This window comes from Sorex fumeus, unplaced genomic scaffold (assembly GCF_029834395.1).
Source record: "Sorex fumeus unplaced genomic scaffold, SorFum_2.1 ptg000115l, whole genome shotgun sequence".
Classification (NCBI taxonomy): domain Eukaryota; kingdom Metazoa; phylum Chordata; class Mammalia; order Eulipotyphla; family Soricidae; genus Sorex; species Sorex fumeus.
In genome coordinates, this window is record NW_026606172.1 from 13,979,036 (window position 1) to 13,996,343 (window position 17,308).

At 38.7% G+C, this 17,308-nt stretch overlaps 1 protein-coding gene across 1 annotated transcript in view; it reads left to right on the top strand.

Annotated features, from left to right (window-relative positions):
• ROBO1 (roundabout guidance receptor 1) overlaps positions 1-17,308 on the top strand; it is an 839,320-nt gene that overhangs the window by 798,225 nt on the left and 23,787 nt on the right. Inside the window, exons 23-25 of the mRNA XM_056135441.1 lie at positions 345-488; positions 3,865-4,120; positions 14,106-14,512. Of these exons, the coding sequence (XP_055991416.1) occupies positions 345-488; positions 3,865-4,120; positions 14,106-14,512 (807 nt within the window). The remainder of the gene's footprint in view (positions 1-344; positions 489-3,864; positions 4,121-14,105; positions 14,513-17,308) is intronic.

A 17,308-nucleotide genomic window follows, 5' to 3' on the forward strand; every position in this document is an offset into this window, starting at 1 on the left:
TTCCAGCAATTAAATAACAGAAAGGCACTTCAGAAAATATGTCTACAGCTCATTTGTTTTAGATAATAATCCATAATGCAATTAATTGCTGTAAGAAGATTACTATTAATGATATGACTTGTAAAATTCATTTATGATTTTTATTGCTTTTTTGCAGTTTAAATTGTGGAAAAATCTCAGAAATATTTGGCATCGTTTATCGTACAATGTTTAAAATGAACAAAATTATGCTTATCTCTTTATGTAGGAGTTAAAAAAGCCTATTTGTGAAAAGAATTAACCTGTGAATAATAGAAATCTTTAAAGATTAGAAATAAAAGACTTGAATTGTATTTGTTTTGAAGGGAGTCAAGGCCACAAAAAAGGGGCACGGACACCCAAAGCGCCCAAACAGGGAGGTCTGAACTGGGCAGATCTGCTCCCTCCACCCCCAGCACACCCGCCACCACACAGCAACAGTGAAGAGTACAGTATGTCAGTAGATGAAAGGTAAGAGGGATTGAAGAAGAGACGTAAGTGGAAGCATGTGACTTCTTAAACTCCAATTACATAGTGATAAACTAGATCAATAAAGGGAGACTCCTACTTCAAGTTTGTCATTACATGTCTCTAAATAAAATAGAATCCATAGGTCTATAGGCTTATTTTTTTGTATGGGGGTGGGGCTCAGAGCTTTCTTAGGAGTTATGACTGACAGTCCTTGGGGGAGCATATCTCATACCAATTGGGGTCTGCTGCATGCAAGGCAAGCGCCTTAATGCCTATAATCTCTTTATGACCCTAAGGTCATTAGGCTCTAAATTACTCTGCAGGATGACCAAAATAAAATATATGTATATATATATTTTTTCTTTATTTTCTGCATGGCTGGAGCAATAGCACAGCAAGTAGGACATTTGCCTTGCACGTGGCCAACCCAGATTCGATCCTCCATCCCTTTCAGAGGGCCCAGCACAGTATCCCACCCGCACAGCAAAGCCTGGCAAGTTACCTATGACGTATTCAATATGCCAAAAGCAGTAACAATAAGTTTCACAGTAGAGACGTTACTGGTGCCCACTCGAGAAAATCGATGAACAACGGGAGGCCAGTGCTACAGTGCCATTTTCTGCATACCTTGAAGACTTCTCTTGGAACTGAAAAATCATGAATATCAGTTAGCAAAGACGGAGTGAGTCATCGCTCCTAGAGGAAACGCAGGGTTAGGTTTCTCCAAGTCTCTACTCACATTTCTGCTAACTCATCCATACATAACTTTATTTTGTGTGTTTTTGTTTCAGGATAACTGTTTTTGATAAGTGCTGTTGGATCACTGGTATTGAATCCAGTGCCAAGTATACTATATGCCATCTCTAAATAAAAGTCCTTTTATACACATTTTTTTCTTTTAAGATACATTTTGCTTTTTTGTACTAGTAGCTTTAGAGAGAACAAAATCACTGCACACAATGTGTGTTTGTGTGTGTGTGTGTGTTATTTTAAATAAGGAAAGAAATAGAGCATTTTTAGGCAGAACAAAAACACTAATACAGTGTGTGCAAGTGTGTGTGTATGTGTATGTATGTGAATGTGTGATATTTTAAATAAGGAAATAACTAAAATAAAGAAAATACTATTTTTTAAACTGAACCACATGGTACTATACAGAAAATCATAAACATGGAGGAAGTATATTGCTTTATTTGACCTCAAAACAGAACGTGTTTTTCAGCTGAGTCAATTCCTTTACCTTCTCTGTACATGGCCATGGATGGCCACTGGGAAAGGAGAAATCACGGGTATTGACCATGAGGTTGCAAATAAATTTCAGTGAGTAGGTTAATTTAGAAATGTGGAATCTGCAAATAAAAGTGATTCTATTTTAATTTCTAGGCTTTACTAATTAATGTTTGTTGTGATTAATTTAGCTCATCTAGCTAGAATGAAGTAAGTAGACACAATACTTTTTAAAAATCAGCACTGCTGCAAATGCATCTGTGCTTCAAAGGAAAGAATGTTTGTAACCAGAATGGTATTTTCCTGGATGCTGACTTCAGTTCTTGGCCTTGACAAGTGAGAAGGTTATCATTCAAGAGAAGGGGGTTTGTGGGAGTTAGAAAAAGCCAGAGATCTGACTCCTGAAAGAGTAGCAAAAATCCATATTAAAGTGTGCAAGAAACCTGGGAAGGCAAGAGTCAGTCAGAATTTATAGACATTTGAATGTCTTTTTGAGGCATTTATATTTTATTTTCTGGACAGTTAGGGAGCCATAAATCATTGCTTTGGAACAAATGAATGATCTGGGATTGAAGTGCATTCTAATAGTGATTTTAGAAGCAGTGTGGGGATGGAAAATAGGAAAGTGAAGGCAAACCGATCAATTAAAAGCTTATTTCAGTAGCATGAAGAACAGACTTGAAAACAAAAAATAGGGTACCAGAGAGATAGTTACATCAAGTAAGGTGAGTTTTTTTTTGCTCATAATTAACACAGACTTGATCCCTACCACGACATATGATCTACTAAGCCCCACTAGGAGTGTAGAGCCACAACTAATACCAAGCACTACATTATATGACCCAAACAAACAAAACTCGGTCATAGAGTTCCAGTGATAATGCTAGACTGGAATTGTGTGCTTTGCATGTTGGAAGCCTGGGTTTGATCCCCAGCACTGCATTATGCCCTGAGTATTGTCTGGAGTGACCTCTAAGCAAAAACCTCAGAGTTCCTGAGGCATCTCTGGGTGTGGTGCAAAAAACAAGCAAAGATAAAACCAATTACAGAAAATTATTAGAAATAGAGATGAGTTGAGGAAGAGTTTGGTGAAGAAGGAGAAATCAAGGAAAACATAAGATGTCTAGTATGGATATTGAACAAATTACTATGCCGTTTGCAGTTCTTAGATTACTGACATAATGTATATTTATTTATATATATGTATTTATATATAAATTTATTTGCATATTATATATAATATTTTATGGCTGGAGTGAGAGCACAGCGGTAGAGTGTTTGCCTTGCATGCACCCGACCCGATCTACCCCGGTTCAATTCCTCCGCCCCTCTTGGAGAGCCCAGCAAGCTACTGAGAGTATCTCGCCTGCACGGCGAAGCCTGGCAAGCTCCCTGTGACGTATTCAATATGCCAAACACAGTAACAAGTCTCACAATGGGCCCACTCGTGCATATTGATGAATAACAGGAGGACAGTGCTACAGTGCTACCATAATAAATCACTGCCATTCTGATAACATTCAATAACTGTATGTCCTCCGGTAGGAGAAAAGAGAAGTACACTCTAGTAAAGGACTACAAAGGACAAATTTTCGGCTGCTTTATTATATTCTTCAAGAACCATTGCAATTACTTAATTCTGTGTCCAACTGATGAAGTAGTGATTTATGAAAATTTCAGGGGAAAAGTTTGTAATATTGGACTGAATCTCCCTATTGACCTCACTTCGAAAAGATTTTTGGGAGTCATTTTTCTCACAGTTCAGAATGTCATCTTTGGGGCATCTGGAACACCACCTTTGACTCACCCTTTAGAGAACTTCATGATTCAGAGAGATAAAATATAAAATATATCAAACTCATTTGAGGAATGTTAAGTTAAATTCTGCTCAGTAAACCTCTTGATTACATGAGTCCTCCAAGCCAATAATATATCCATGTAAATTGCATTCCCTAAAGGGGTGAGGAGGTGGTATGTAGCTAATCATAAACATTTGTAACAATCACAGTGTTTATAAATATGAAATTATGAGCCTTAATGTGGCTCAGAACTTCCATATTTGAAAAACAACTCCAAGTTCATATCCCCTCACCCTACGAATAGTTCATGTGACTCTACCTGGAATGAATGTATGTGTCCTTCTAATTGGTTGTAGCTATGACCAAGAAATGCCATGCCCCGTGCCACCAGCAAGGATGTACTTGCAACAGGATGAACTAGAGGAAGAAGATGATGAAAGGGGCCCCACACCACCCGTGCGGGGTGCAGCGTCCTCTCCAGCTGCAGTGTCTTACAGCCATCAATCCACTGCCACACTCACTCCCTCCCCACAGGAAGAGCTCCAGCCTATGTTGCAGGATTGTCCAGAGGAGATGGGTCACATGCAGCACCAACCAGACAGGAGGTATGCTGTCCCCTGCCTTCTTTGTTGACAAATCAAATCCTTTCAATTCCAGAGAGATGTTTATAGGATGCTTGTACAGGCAGCAATTTCCACTGACACATGAGCCTTTCCAGATCCCAGTATCAACCCACTCGAAGTCTTGGTCATTGACATATTGAGTACTATCTGTGCCCAACATGTTGGATTGATTCCAATGAGTCTGTGGCCAAAAGGTAATGTGCATTAATATTCAGCCCCTTATGATATTTGCATTCATAAACACATGGAGATTAGGTGCTAAATGTATGAGTTGCTAATCTTGTCACTTTTTTTCTTGATGACAAGTGTATTTGTCATTTAGTTTTCCTTGTGTATGAAGTTATTTCTTTGGCCAGTGAAAAACAATGTTCTTCTTCCTTTTGAAACTAAATCTGCATAATAATTTGTATCCCTACAGCAGAATCTTTTATTTTGTGTTGACCTCAGGTACATTTATTTTGTTTCATTGTTAAATTCGCGCCATTTTACCCCTACTTACTAAATAATTTGAATTTGTGGTTGTGCATGTTAGGCTTTTTTTTTCCAGTATTTATAGTTAGCAATAGAAGCCAGTTCATTATTTTCATAGGCAAATATAACAAAAACTGCTGTCATTTCAACTAATTAAAAAGCCAGTATATTGGGGCTGAAGTGGCAGTCTAACAGTGTGGGCATGTGCATTGCAGGCAGCTAATCCAGGTTTGATACCCAGCATCCTAGATGGTCCCCCAAGCACCACCAGGAGTAACCTCAGGAGTGACCCCTGAGCATTCCCAGGTGTGACCCAAGAACTAAAAAATCTAAACAAAACTTACTGTATCATTTTAGCTCTTCTCTCATTGTTGAGCATATTGTTTATACTATTTTTATTTCTCTTGGCAATATATATACAGATAGATAGATGGATAGATAATATATAATGTCTGTATACTCATCTGAGTATGTAGTTTTCTGAGATGTCTTTTCAGTACTCTTCAGTGAGTAACAAATTCTGTTTTATATCGCTTGAATTTTGTAAATTGAACTAGAATTTGCAACCTTGTTAACTATTCTATGAATAGAGGATATTATCTAATTCAAACAATAAACCCACTAAAATCAAGGAAGTAGTTAAACCTTTTTATATGTGACAAGGGGGAAGTTGTATGCCCAGACATTTAACTTTAATAGTATCAACCCATGAAACTTCATGAGGATTGAAAGCATATAAGTCATCTCTTTGCCCTATTAAGGTCACAGGATATCACTGTAAGTCTCATTCAAAGCAAATGAGAGGCAATTAGAGGCTATTAGTTCTGAAATACCTAGACATTCTCTTTCAATTCTCACAAATTACTTATTTCCTCACCATTCTTCTTGATATTATAAGTGGGGCCTAGTATCTTCTTCCTGGCATACCAGCCTTTTTGATTTCTTATGTCTTCTAGCAATAAAATATTAGTTTAACTTGACTTTCCAGCCTCATCCTTTCCATTCAACCCTTCATTCTCCTCACTGTTAACCTTACCGTTAACCTTACTTTATTTTTGTCTTTTCTTTACTTTTGTTTCCCCTTCTGTGTTCCATGCTCTCCTCTCTTCGAACTCTTTTGCTGCCTCTTCTTGTTGACTCCTCAGATGGCTGCTTTCTGGCTTACGCTGTTTTACTTCCATCAGCCTACTGAAAGCAAACCTCCTCGTACTGTATCAGAAGAGGTATTTGACTTAAGCTTTCTGCAGTTGTGCCTGCTTTAAGCACAGTTAGATGATTCAAATGAGAGAATGTACGTTAAGTATCTGGAGCAGGTATACAACAGATATTTTACTATTCCCATCTTCATGTCATCATTCCATCATTTGGTTTTACTGTTACATACATTCTAATGGCTGTCAAATTTAATTAGTCAGTCAAGCCTTTTTTCCTGGACACTACCATGATAAAAATTTTATGTGGGTATGCTCTGTTGTCTTAAAAAAAAAAAGCACAAAAGCATTTAAATGAAAAAGAGAGGCTTTATTGGCAATGAAAATAACTTACGCTGGGAAGGCTGGAGAACAACTACAAAGAGAGAGAGAGGAGGAGGATGGTTTTATGCCCAGCAGAGATACAGTGATGTAACAACTTACACATGTTCTAGTAGTTTTTCAGGAAATTCTTCTGAATTCATGAGGGAGAATGGAGAGCATGCGCAGTTGAGAAACATACAATGAGCAGATGTTGCTTGTCTATAAAATGGCAGCAAAATGTCACCAAGGGGATATTTTTTTAGTACGTAAATGAAAACCAAGGAGGGTCAAGGCTGAGAAGGACTCTGCCACAGTCTCCACTGGCTGGTATTGTGTCTATGTGTGTTGGGGGAATGAGGGTGGGGTGGCACTCTTCTATATCTTATACATCTTATATTCATACATCTTAAAGATGTTCTTACAGTTCCCTGTGACTCATTCACAGCCAGCAGAATGCAAAACTACAGCTTTTCCTGGAGAGGCTATCATCATCTCCAAACTACAAACCTCAGGCTAGTTTGTTATAAATTCCCCTAGCCCCAGGGAACCCTTCTGAATTTTGGGAAGTGGAAGTAAATAAAAGGGTCACTGTTACTGTCCTCCCCGTTGTTCATCAATTTGCTCCAGCGGGCCCAGTAACATTGTGAGACTTGTTACTGTGTTTGGCATATCAAATACGTCATGGGTAGCTTGCCAGGCTCTCTGAGAGGGGTGGAGGAATAGAACTCGGATGGGGCATGTTGACCGCTTGCAAGACAAATCCCCTACCCGTTGTGCTATTGCTCCAGCCCCAAGTAAAAGGGTAAAGTTGCAAAAACTCTGACTCTCCTAAGCGAAATTATTTTTCTGTTATTATACTTGATCTTTCAGACTCCTTCATTGTCCTCCATTGTTGAGTCTGTTCAATTCAGTTGCTTAGTATTCCTAATCCTTATATATTTGACACACAAAAATGTGTAAAAGTCCAAAAATATAGCCAGGGGAGTAGGCAAAATCACAAGGAACAAAATCTTTGTAATTTTCAATCAACTTAACTCTCCCACTGTGTAATTTCTCTGTTGTCCCCCTCCCATTGCCAAATTAAATTATTCCCCAAGTATTTTTTGAGTAGTAACTTCTTTTGTTTCCATTCAATAAAAGAACTGTGTCTCAGATCCTATCCCTTGAAATTCTGCCATCTCCTTGAACTGATCTTCACTCTTCTCAGTTTTCCTTTTTATTCCACTCTAACTTATGTTTCTTTATACCAAATCTGGTATGATTCTTTCCCGTTCAGAATCCAATCTTTCTATCCCAGTATTCAAATCACTCACAACCATGTCTTTACTTTCTACTCCTCTCCCAGACCCTCAACAAACCTTTATCTCTTTTCAATTTCAATTCCAGTCAGCGGTACATCCTGCATCCTCGTTGCAGAGAGCTGTACTAGACAAAGTGGGAAGGGGGCAAGGAGGGGGGGTCAGTCCACTCTTACCTGACTGGGTCACAGTGAAATCTGACTTGTCAGTCTTACTCTTGCACTCACCCCTCTACCTCCAGTTGTGTGGCATGGCAAATAAAATACCAAAATCTGTTCTTTACTTTTCATGCAGATCTGTCCATTGCCTTGCACAGAAATCTGTTTTTATGTCATGTCAGCATTTGCTCTTGCTATCTGTTCCCCTGCTTGAAATGAAAGGCTTTTTGAGGGCAGAGCTTCTTAGCTGCCTTGGTGAATTCCACAAAGCTTTCTTCAGTAAATATTTGATGAATGGAATCCAATACTAGCAAAGAATTCCTAGTTAACCTACCCAACTGCTAGCTTAAGGGCATCGTTACTTGTCTGAACTCAGTATTGATATGTGTCAGTAGATAATGCAGTGGGCGCTTGCACTTAAAAAAAATCCTATTTGACTAAATTTAGCCTTTTGAATGGAAGGTCTGAGTTCAGTCTTTGAAGGTACGAAGAGTTTTATTTCCAGGATTGTTGCTGAAAATAATCCTGGGTACCAGTAAAAGCGAATGCAGTCCCATGTGAAATAAAAAGTAATTATTGCTCTGCTATACTGAAGGTATATACTAGGATATTTATAAAATTTTGAAACTACTGAGTGAAGCTACAAAAGATCAATGTCATTTTAACTAGTAACTGCTAAGACCTCAGCAAAGATGTTTTCAGTTCCTTCATCTCTACCTAGTCTTATATTGCCTTGAATTTATGATAAGCCAGAATTTTCTAAGCAAGTCATTGCCCTGCACGATGTATTTTTCCATTTCACTTTTCCATTTAAGTACCCCTGCTAAATACACACACTTTGGACATTCAGGTTGCGTCTACTTTTTAATACAATGTGTGCAACACTGTGATTCCCATCTCTAGTTAAATCTCTGAGTGAAGCCTCTTCTGAAACCCTTGACTTATTCAGCCGTCTGCCCCATCAGTAGATGACGTACGTTTCTCATCATCCTGCCACTCCTCTAATGATGCACTCATTAGAGATAGATAGCTATTTCTCTACAGATTTCACTTTACAACTACAGACCCATATATCCAAGTACATGTTCCTGTAGATTTTTACTGCTTAAATATCACTGAGTGATACACATATCTCCAGCCAGAAAGGCACTTTCCCACTTCCACCAGCCATTTTCTCTTGCCTATATTACCGTAATGGTCCATAAGTGGTCTTGTTGCCTTTAGCCTCGCCCCTTCTTCAATCTAATCTTCCTGCCACAGACTGTGCAGAGGCATTTTTCTAAAATGCAGCAATGATCAAGTCTCTCTGTTGCTTAAAATCCCCGAATGGCTTCCCATTTCCCTTAGAATAGGACACGATTCTTTAATGTAGCAATCAAAGTCCTTTGTGATGTGACCCCCACATGCTTTCCCATCCTTAGCATCACCATTTCCCTGAGCACTATTCCCATTGCCTTCACTCAAGTTTCCTCCAGTTCCAGGAATGAGTGGTGTTCTTACCCTCCTCCAAGTCTTTTCCCATCCCATTCCATCTTCCTGGAATATCATTAGCCCCTCTCTTTTCTCGAGTTAAAGAATCTGTGTTTCCTTTGGGCTCCTCATTACAATGCCAAGAGTTCGTAACACCCAAGGAAGAAACTTGAGATTATGCTACATGGAAATAAGCCAGGAAGGTTAAGACAATTATAGGACAATTTCAATCCCATGTAAAACATAAAATAAGAGTAAATAAGTTGGCAAAATACAATTAACATACCTCTGTAATCGGAAATAATTATGTTACCTGAGGAAAGGAGAAAGAAAAGATTGGAAGAATGTTAAGAGAGAGGCATTTGAAAAGAACTGGAACTTAGGGGTAGTTGCAGGAAGAGATGCATACATATAGAGGTGTTAAGCTGTTTTAAAAATATGTTACAGTGATGTAAACCAATGGTTAAATTAAAAAAGAACTATTTAAGACTGTCTGCCACAGAGCAATATTTAGTTAGCATTGTTAAGTACATGTCTTTTAATAGAATCATTCCATCTCTTAAAGTGTGAAGCATTTCCTCAATTCTTTGCTTGTGATCCCTTTAATCTCTGAACCCAGCTAAGTCTTCATCTCCTTACTCAGTTCATAATAAACATTTAGTGAAGTCCATGCTTTAGTTTGTACATGAACTTTTATATTTATATGTTAAAGGAACATGTATTAATAGTGATAAATACATATATATATAAATTCACATATAAGGAATTGCTGAAACAACCCATTATACCCTGTTATACTTAATGAGATAAACTTCCATTATTGTGGATAATTATACCTTCATGCTAATGACCATCATGTATTTTTGATTTTTTTTTCTTTTGGCTTTTGGGCCACACTCAGCAATGCTCAGGGATTGCTCCTGGTTCTGTAGTCAGGAATCACTCTTCGCTGGCTTGGAGGAACATATGTGGTACCAGGGACTGAATTCAGTTTTGCCACAAGCAAGGCAAATGCCCTAGTTCTAATCCCAGCATCCCATATCTCAGAAGCAACACCAAGAGTAATTCCTGAGTACAAAGTTGGGAGTAACCCCTGAGCATCACCGGGTGTGGTCCCCAAAAGAAAAAGAACAACAAAAGATCTTTTTTCATAAATTCATAGCATCATTCCTTTCTTCTATTGAACATGTTTATGAAGGCATGATTTTTTCAGGAGCCTACAGTGTTGTGATTCATGGTCATAAACATGTACATTATTTCACAAGACATGGAAACCCATCAGGAACAAAAATCTAAAGGGAAAAAAATCCCAGGAGTTGATGTTCAGTTGTGATAAATCCCACTTGAGTGCAACATCTTGAGTAGCCTTTTGTTATCAAATAGAATATATTACATAGTTCAAACTGTACATGTTTATCACACGTTCCCTGGACTTTCCTTATTTACAGATGGTTTGAATAAATTTTCTGTCTGTCCTCAGCATTTGCACAGGGTGGTAGTAGTTAAAAACCAGCCCTTGTTTAACATGAAGATGTTTTGCTCTACAGAATGTGATTTATCCAATTACAACAATGCTGGCACCCTTTCATAGTAGAGGCGGCTTTCTTATAACCCCCTATGGATGGCCAAAATAGTTGCTTTTGTGCTAAAAGGTCTTACATGTCTTTAAGGAAAAAGAAATTCTCTCTTTTGGTATTTTGGATGTTTAGATGTACATTCTGACAAAGACTAACTCGACTTTTAAGTGTGGTATTTCATTGAATTCCAAATTAAACAAATGTTTTCCTTCGATGTATTTAACACACACATATTGAAACAATTATCCATTTTAATCTCTTAAATAACTTCAGATTTGTCACATTCTTCTGTTTCTTTGAGTGCTACAAACACAGATGCATTAGAAACCACCCAGAGATTGAAAAAAAACCACTACATTACATTAAATTAACTGTGTGCATATATAAATGTGTAATTGTGTGTTCATATATGTATTCTACGCACACATACACATAGATATTTCCTAGAAGAAAAATCTTGTGACCAGGGAAATGAAATGTGACTTTTATTTTTGTATTTAATTCCTCTGAATTTCTATCAATATCTTTACCTGTAAAATAATAATGAGAGAAATACTTGAGAAATTATATGGAGAATTGAGTGAGTTAACAGTATGAAGTATATTTGGCTATAAACAGTTGCTCAACTCATGAGTTAATTATATTAACTAATTCAGTGCTGTCCAACTATGTTAGTAAAACACATTCATCGAAATCCCTCAAATTATGTGAATAAAAAACACTCTTAGGGGGTCTGGAGAGATAGTACATTGTGTAGGGTGTGTGCCTTACACGTGACCGACCCAGCTCCAATCCCCTGCACCCCATATGGTCCCCACCAGGAGCCATCCCTAAGTGCAGAACTGTGAGTCGGCCCTGATCACTATCTGGTGTAACCCAGAAATGAAACCGAAAAAGCATAGCTTTCTTCTTTCAACAAATATCCCATCCTAAAAATGGTGCTTCCTTTTGTACTTCTCTTTTCCTTTCTAGTTGACTCCTTGGTACTTGACTTCTGGTATCCTTCTGGTTTTCTTTATAAGCTTCTTTTCATGTAAGACTCAGTCCTGTCAAGTTGAAACTCAGAAATCCTTTGCAAGTTGCACCTGGCTGTGATGGTGTGGAGTAAAGGGACATGCCTTTAGTCACCTCCTTCCTCCTGCCTTCATGAGTATTCTCCTAGGAACAAAGACAAGGAAGAAGGACCCCCCAAAAAATATTGATAAGAAGCATCTTTTCCTTGGTTATCTCCATGAGATATAATCAGTTCTCTTCTATCTCATCTTGCTCTACAAGTGTCATAATGATGAGTGAGGGACCTTGCCACATATGGAGCCCAGAGATGAAGACCTCCTTCCTGGACAACATTTATAGAATTTCAACAAAGTTAGCCACATCTCCAAGTTAGTAGCATTTGTGACGTGTCTCTCCTCATCCACGCAAAGTACGGTGGATACCAGATGACATCAGACCCTCAAGACCTGTTCAGATTGGCAGGCTTGTGTAGACTCTCTCTTTGCTGTTCAGCTATGCAGAATTTGATGAGGTATTGTCGTGATCTTCCCAAATATTATTGCCTAGTAATGTTAACTTGTTATCCTTGTTTAGTGAGCATTTGGGATAGCTGGGAAGTTAGTGGTTAAGCAGTCCTTCAAATAAAATCACAATTTTTCTTCCCGTTTTAGACATTTTCCCAAAATAAGGGTTAATCTCTTGACCTTCTGTTCCTTTGGGAATAACTTTTTCCCCCACAAATCTTCTTTGCTATCACTCCCAATATGCTTAGTCATCTATTTTATTTTATTGTTTTTTTTTTCTCCAGTTCCTCTTATGCTCAGTGCTAATTCCTGACTCTACTCAGGGATCACTCCTTGGCAGTGCTCAAAGGACCATAGGTGGATCTGGGAATCGGACCCAAGCTGGCCATATGCAAGGCAGTTATCATATACAATGTCCTATCCTTCTATCCAATGTAGTCATCGAATATAGCCAATGGTGCTATATGGTCATATTTCTTTTATCTAGTATTATTTTCCAGGTCTATGAAGCAGTAGTTGAAACTGTTTATCAGTAACTGAACTTAGTGATGACAGTCTAAATCTTTATTCTTGTCTTCAGTTTTGGTTTATCTGTTTTTCTGTTTGTATAAACACAATACTGTTAATGTTTCGGAATTTGGTGTTGCTATGCCACACCCACCATCAGAGTGTTAGCATTCCTTCACCAAACTCCCTTAGTGAAAGCAGTTCTGTTGGCAGACTCTCAGGTCTATTATCATCGGCTATCACTTATTCCCTCAATATGGTTTTCCACATTCCACGTATTAGAGAGATCAGTTGGTATTTGTCCTCACTTTGACTCATTCAGCATGGTACCCTCCAGCCCCATCCAAGTTGTAGTGAACTGCAGAATTTCATCTGTTTTTATAGTTGAGAATAATCCATGGTGAATTATGTACCACAATTCTTAATCCACTCTTCTTTTCTTGGGCACTTAGGTTGTTTCCAGAGTTTAGCTATTGTGAATAGTACTGCAATGAACAAAGTTTTTGCGCTCTTGGGGTAGACATCAATAAGTGGAATAGTTGAGTCACATGAAGACTCAGTTCCTTTCTGTTTTTGTTTTTTGTTTGTTTCAGTTTGGGGGCTACATCTATGATTCCTGTGGGCTTTACCCAATCTAGTGCTTAAGGACTCTCTCAGCAATGATTAGAAGGGACTTTGTGGTGTGAGAGTTAACCCAGGGCCTCCTGCCTGCCAACCAGGGGCTCAGTCTGTTAAGCCATCTCTTTGGCCAGTTAGTAACTAATTCTAGGATATCACAAAAAAAGTTCTAAAGCTTTAGGGGAACAGGTGGAATAACGGCTGAGACCAGAAAAACACTTAATAACCTTTAGTAAATAATTCAGAGAGAAGAACTGCTCTTGACTTTCATAGTCTTTCTTCTTGGTAAGAATAAAATCTGAAGCAGTGTGTCATGCTGAATGTATTTCTTTATCCCTTGAAGCTCTCCTCTCTGTCTTTAAAATGAATGAGTCCGTTTTGTTAAAATGATAGGAGTGGCAATGAATAACATAATAACATAACATATTGTTACAGTAATGGAGCCATGTCTTTTTAGGACTGATGTCTGTTGTTTGGGTGATAATGAGCTACCAGTAATATCTGATACACTTCTTGCAGAATATATGTCTCAATGTCAAAGTATGTGTTACTTCCCTTTTTCAGCTGAATGTAATCCAGATGATAAAACATGAAGACCCCTGTTAAACTTGAATCAAAATGCCATCTCCCTCCATCTAAAGTATCTCTGATTTGGGGATAAATATCTTACAACTTTACATGAAACTTTTACACCCTCCGATTTCATTGTTCCCCCTGAACCACTGAGCTCCAGTGGAAGCAAAAGATCAAGCAGGCGTGCTTGTGAATTCCTTGATATCTCTTCTCCTTCCGCATCTTAAGTAATGAACTGAACAATGCCTGTTTGTCTCCCTGCAGACGGCAACCTGTGAGCCCTCCTCCGCCGCCGCGACCCGTTTCCCCACCGCACACCTACGGCTACATTTCAGGGCCCCTGGTCTCAGATATGGACACGGATGCGCCTGAGGAGGAAGAAGACGAGGCTGACCTGGAAGTGGCCAAGATGCAGACCCGAAGGCTGTTGCTGCGCGGGCTGGAGCAGACCCCTGCCTCCAGTGTGGGGGACCTGGAGAGCTCCGTCACGGGGTCCATGATCAATGGCTGGGGCTCGGCCTCCGAGGAGGACAACATTTCCAGCGGGCGCTCCAGTGTCAGTTCCTCCGATGGCTCCTTTTTCACCGATGCAGATTTTGCCCAGGCCGTGGCAGCCGCCGCAGAGTATGCTGGCCTGAAAGTGGCCAGACGTCAAATGCAGGATGGTGCTGGTAAGTGAGACGGTTGGCCAAGCTAGAGAACAGCTCACCGATGCCCTTTTTTGGCTCATGGGATTTGATAGCATATGTGAAATGCAGTTCATAGCGTTTGTTTGGTTTGGGCTTGGGGCCACACCCAGCCATGCTCAGGGTTACTCCTGACGGTTCTCAGGGATCATTCCTGGCAGTGCTCCAGAGACCATATGGGATGCCGAGGATTGAACCTGGGATGAGTGCTTGCAAGGCAAATATCCTAAAACAGCTGTACTATCTCTCTGGCCTCATATATACTTTAATGTGTTTTTTTTTTTGCTGCTCCTTAAGAAAATTGCATGAAAGCGGCATCATTTTCTTTTCTTGAAAATATTTTTATAAACGTTCTATTTTTTTGTAAATTCGGTATAATTGATGTTGCCTGTGGTATCCTCATTTTGAAAAAAGATACTCATGCAGTGATGTGTTGATGATACCTCAGTCTTATATAATGTTCTATACAGTGTAATGTAGTTTCAATGAAATATATTTTAAAATAAATGTGTAGCTATGTGCGTACATGCATGATAGTCCTAGGAAATAAATATACAGTTTCTTCGGGGATGCATCGTCGGTCAATGAGGTCTGTCCTCTAAGTTTTTGGTTTTTATTTCCTGAAGATGAAAAAGTGTGACCACAGAGATAGGAGAGCAAATAATGTGACAGGCACCTACCCTACCTGAGTTGGATCCCTTGGACTTTGTAGGGTTTCCTAAGCACCACCACAAGTGATCCCTGAGTAATGAGCCAGGTGTAAACCCTGAACACCTCGGCTGTGGCCAAAACAAAAGATTTCAAAAGTCACCAAAGTTAGATTTTGGTAGTTCTTTTATCTGATTTAGTTAGAAATTATTAAAAAACAAATACATATCCAATTGTAGGGGCACCCAGCCTTTAGAAAAGCAACGGTTTACTTAATCCCCCTTCATCTCCTTAAAATTAATTCTCATGCCTTTCAATTAGAATATGAATTTAGAAAATCATAAAGATGTTTATAATATGCGTATATTTTCAAGCCTGAGTGTTCCAAATTACAGTAAACGTTTATCATTTTAATACTTTTTAGGGCCAGTTTTCTTTCGAATTTTCACTTTCCCTATTTCATTTTTAGCTGCCTGGTTTTAATTATCATATATCCATTGTTACATTTTAACCAACTTTTACTTATGTCCTACACTCAACCCTATGTAGAAAGTAACCTCTGTGCTGTCTGTCCTTTGGACTCTTAGTGGTAATGCTAATGTAGCACAGACAGATGATTTATAATGATGCACATTGAAAACGTCTATGTTAAATGCAGCATTACTTCCATAACAATTCTATTAAAAGGTAAATAGTGTAAGAAAAAATGTAGAGCCATTTGTATATCAAATGTATGTCATTTCTCTATGTATATGTGATATATACACATATAAATATCGTGTATTGTGTAACACAGACATATTGCGTTTGTATTTTTGGTAACCAAGAAAAATACAAACAACAGTATTAAATAGTATAGTTCAGCAATAAAACTATACACTTCAGAAGATTATCATAGCAAATGAATCATTGCTATTATATTATTTTGTTTTTCTTAGTTTAATAACTGGCCCGGTAGTCTTGAAAGTTATCTTTGGCTATTGTATTGGTCACTTTAAAAAAAATTATTTTTTTAAATCAGGTCACTGTGAGACAGCCCATTACAAATATGTTCGTGATTGGATTTCAGTCATACAGTGTTCTAATACCCATCCCTCCACAAGTGTACATTTCCCATTTCCCAATACCAATGTCTCAAGTTTTCCTCGCCCCCCCCCAATTCATCTCCCCCCACAGCCTGCCTCTATGGCAGGCTCCTCTCCCTCTCCCCCTCTATATCATGGCAGGCTCCTCTCCCTCTCCCCCTCTATATTTTCTCTCTCTCTCTCTCTCTCTCTCTCTCTCTCTCTCTCTCTCTCTCTCTCTCTCTCTCTCTTCCTCTCTCTCCTTTTGGGTATTGTGGTTTGCAATAAAGATACCGAAAGGTTGTCAATAATCTTACCTATTTTCAGTACTCAGTTTGTATCCAGCTGGTCACTCTTTTGTATCAGTATGGAAGCTTTTCAGAGAAAATTCAAGTAAAGTAATATTTTTCTCTATGTTATCAAGAATGCGTTGCAGACAAATAAAGTAATGTTTTTAAACCTATTGTTATTCAAGGTAAATTTCCTTCAGTCAGGTCTGTATCTTAGGAAATTCAACCAGATTTCCTTTTGTTCCCCCATGAGTAGCTGCTGAGTGTAATAAAATATCTTTCTCAGTAAAATGTACAGGAGCGATAGCACAGTGGTAGGACTTTTGCCTTGCATGCAGCCGGCCCTGCCAAGCCAGTTTGATTCCTCCGCCCCTCTCAGAGAGCCCAGCAAGCTACTGAGAGTATCTTGCCTGCACAGCAAAGCCTGGCAAGCTCTCTGTGACGTATTCAGTATGCCAAACACAGTAACAATTGTCACAATGGAGACGTTACTGGGCCCGCTCGAGCAAATTGATGAACAACGGGAGGACAGTGCTTATAGATATAGATATAGATATAGATATAGATATATAGATAGCCAGGGCTATATATAATATATAGCTCTTGCTTATTTTTTTATCCTTGATACATACACAAACACATACACACACACACACGTAAGTGAAATTAAGCATTTCTAACTACTGCTTTCAGATTGCATTAGGGTGTGTTTCAGTTCATTAAATCAAGGAAACATAGAAATAATGTTGAAAATTCTTCTGTAAACGACCTTATGCCTC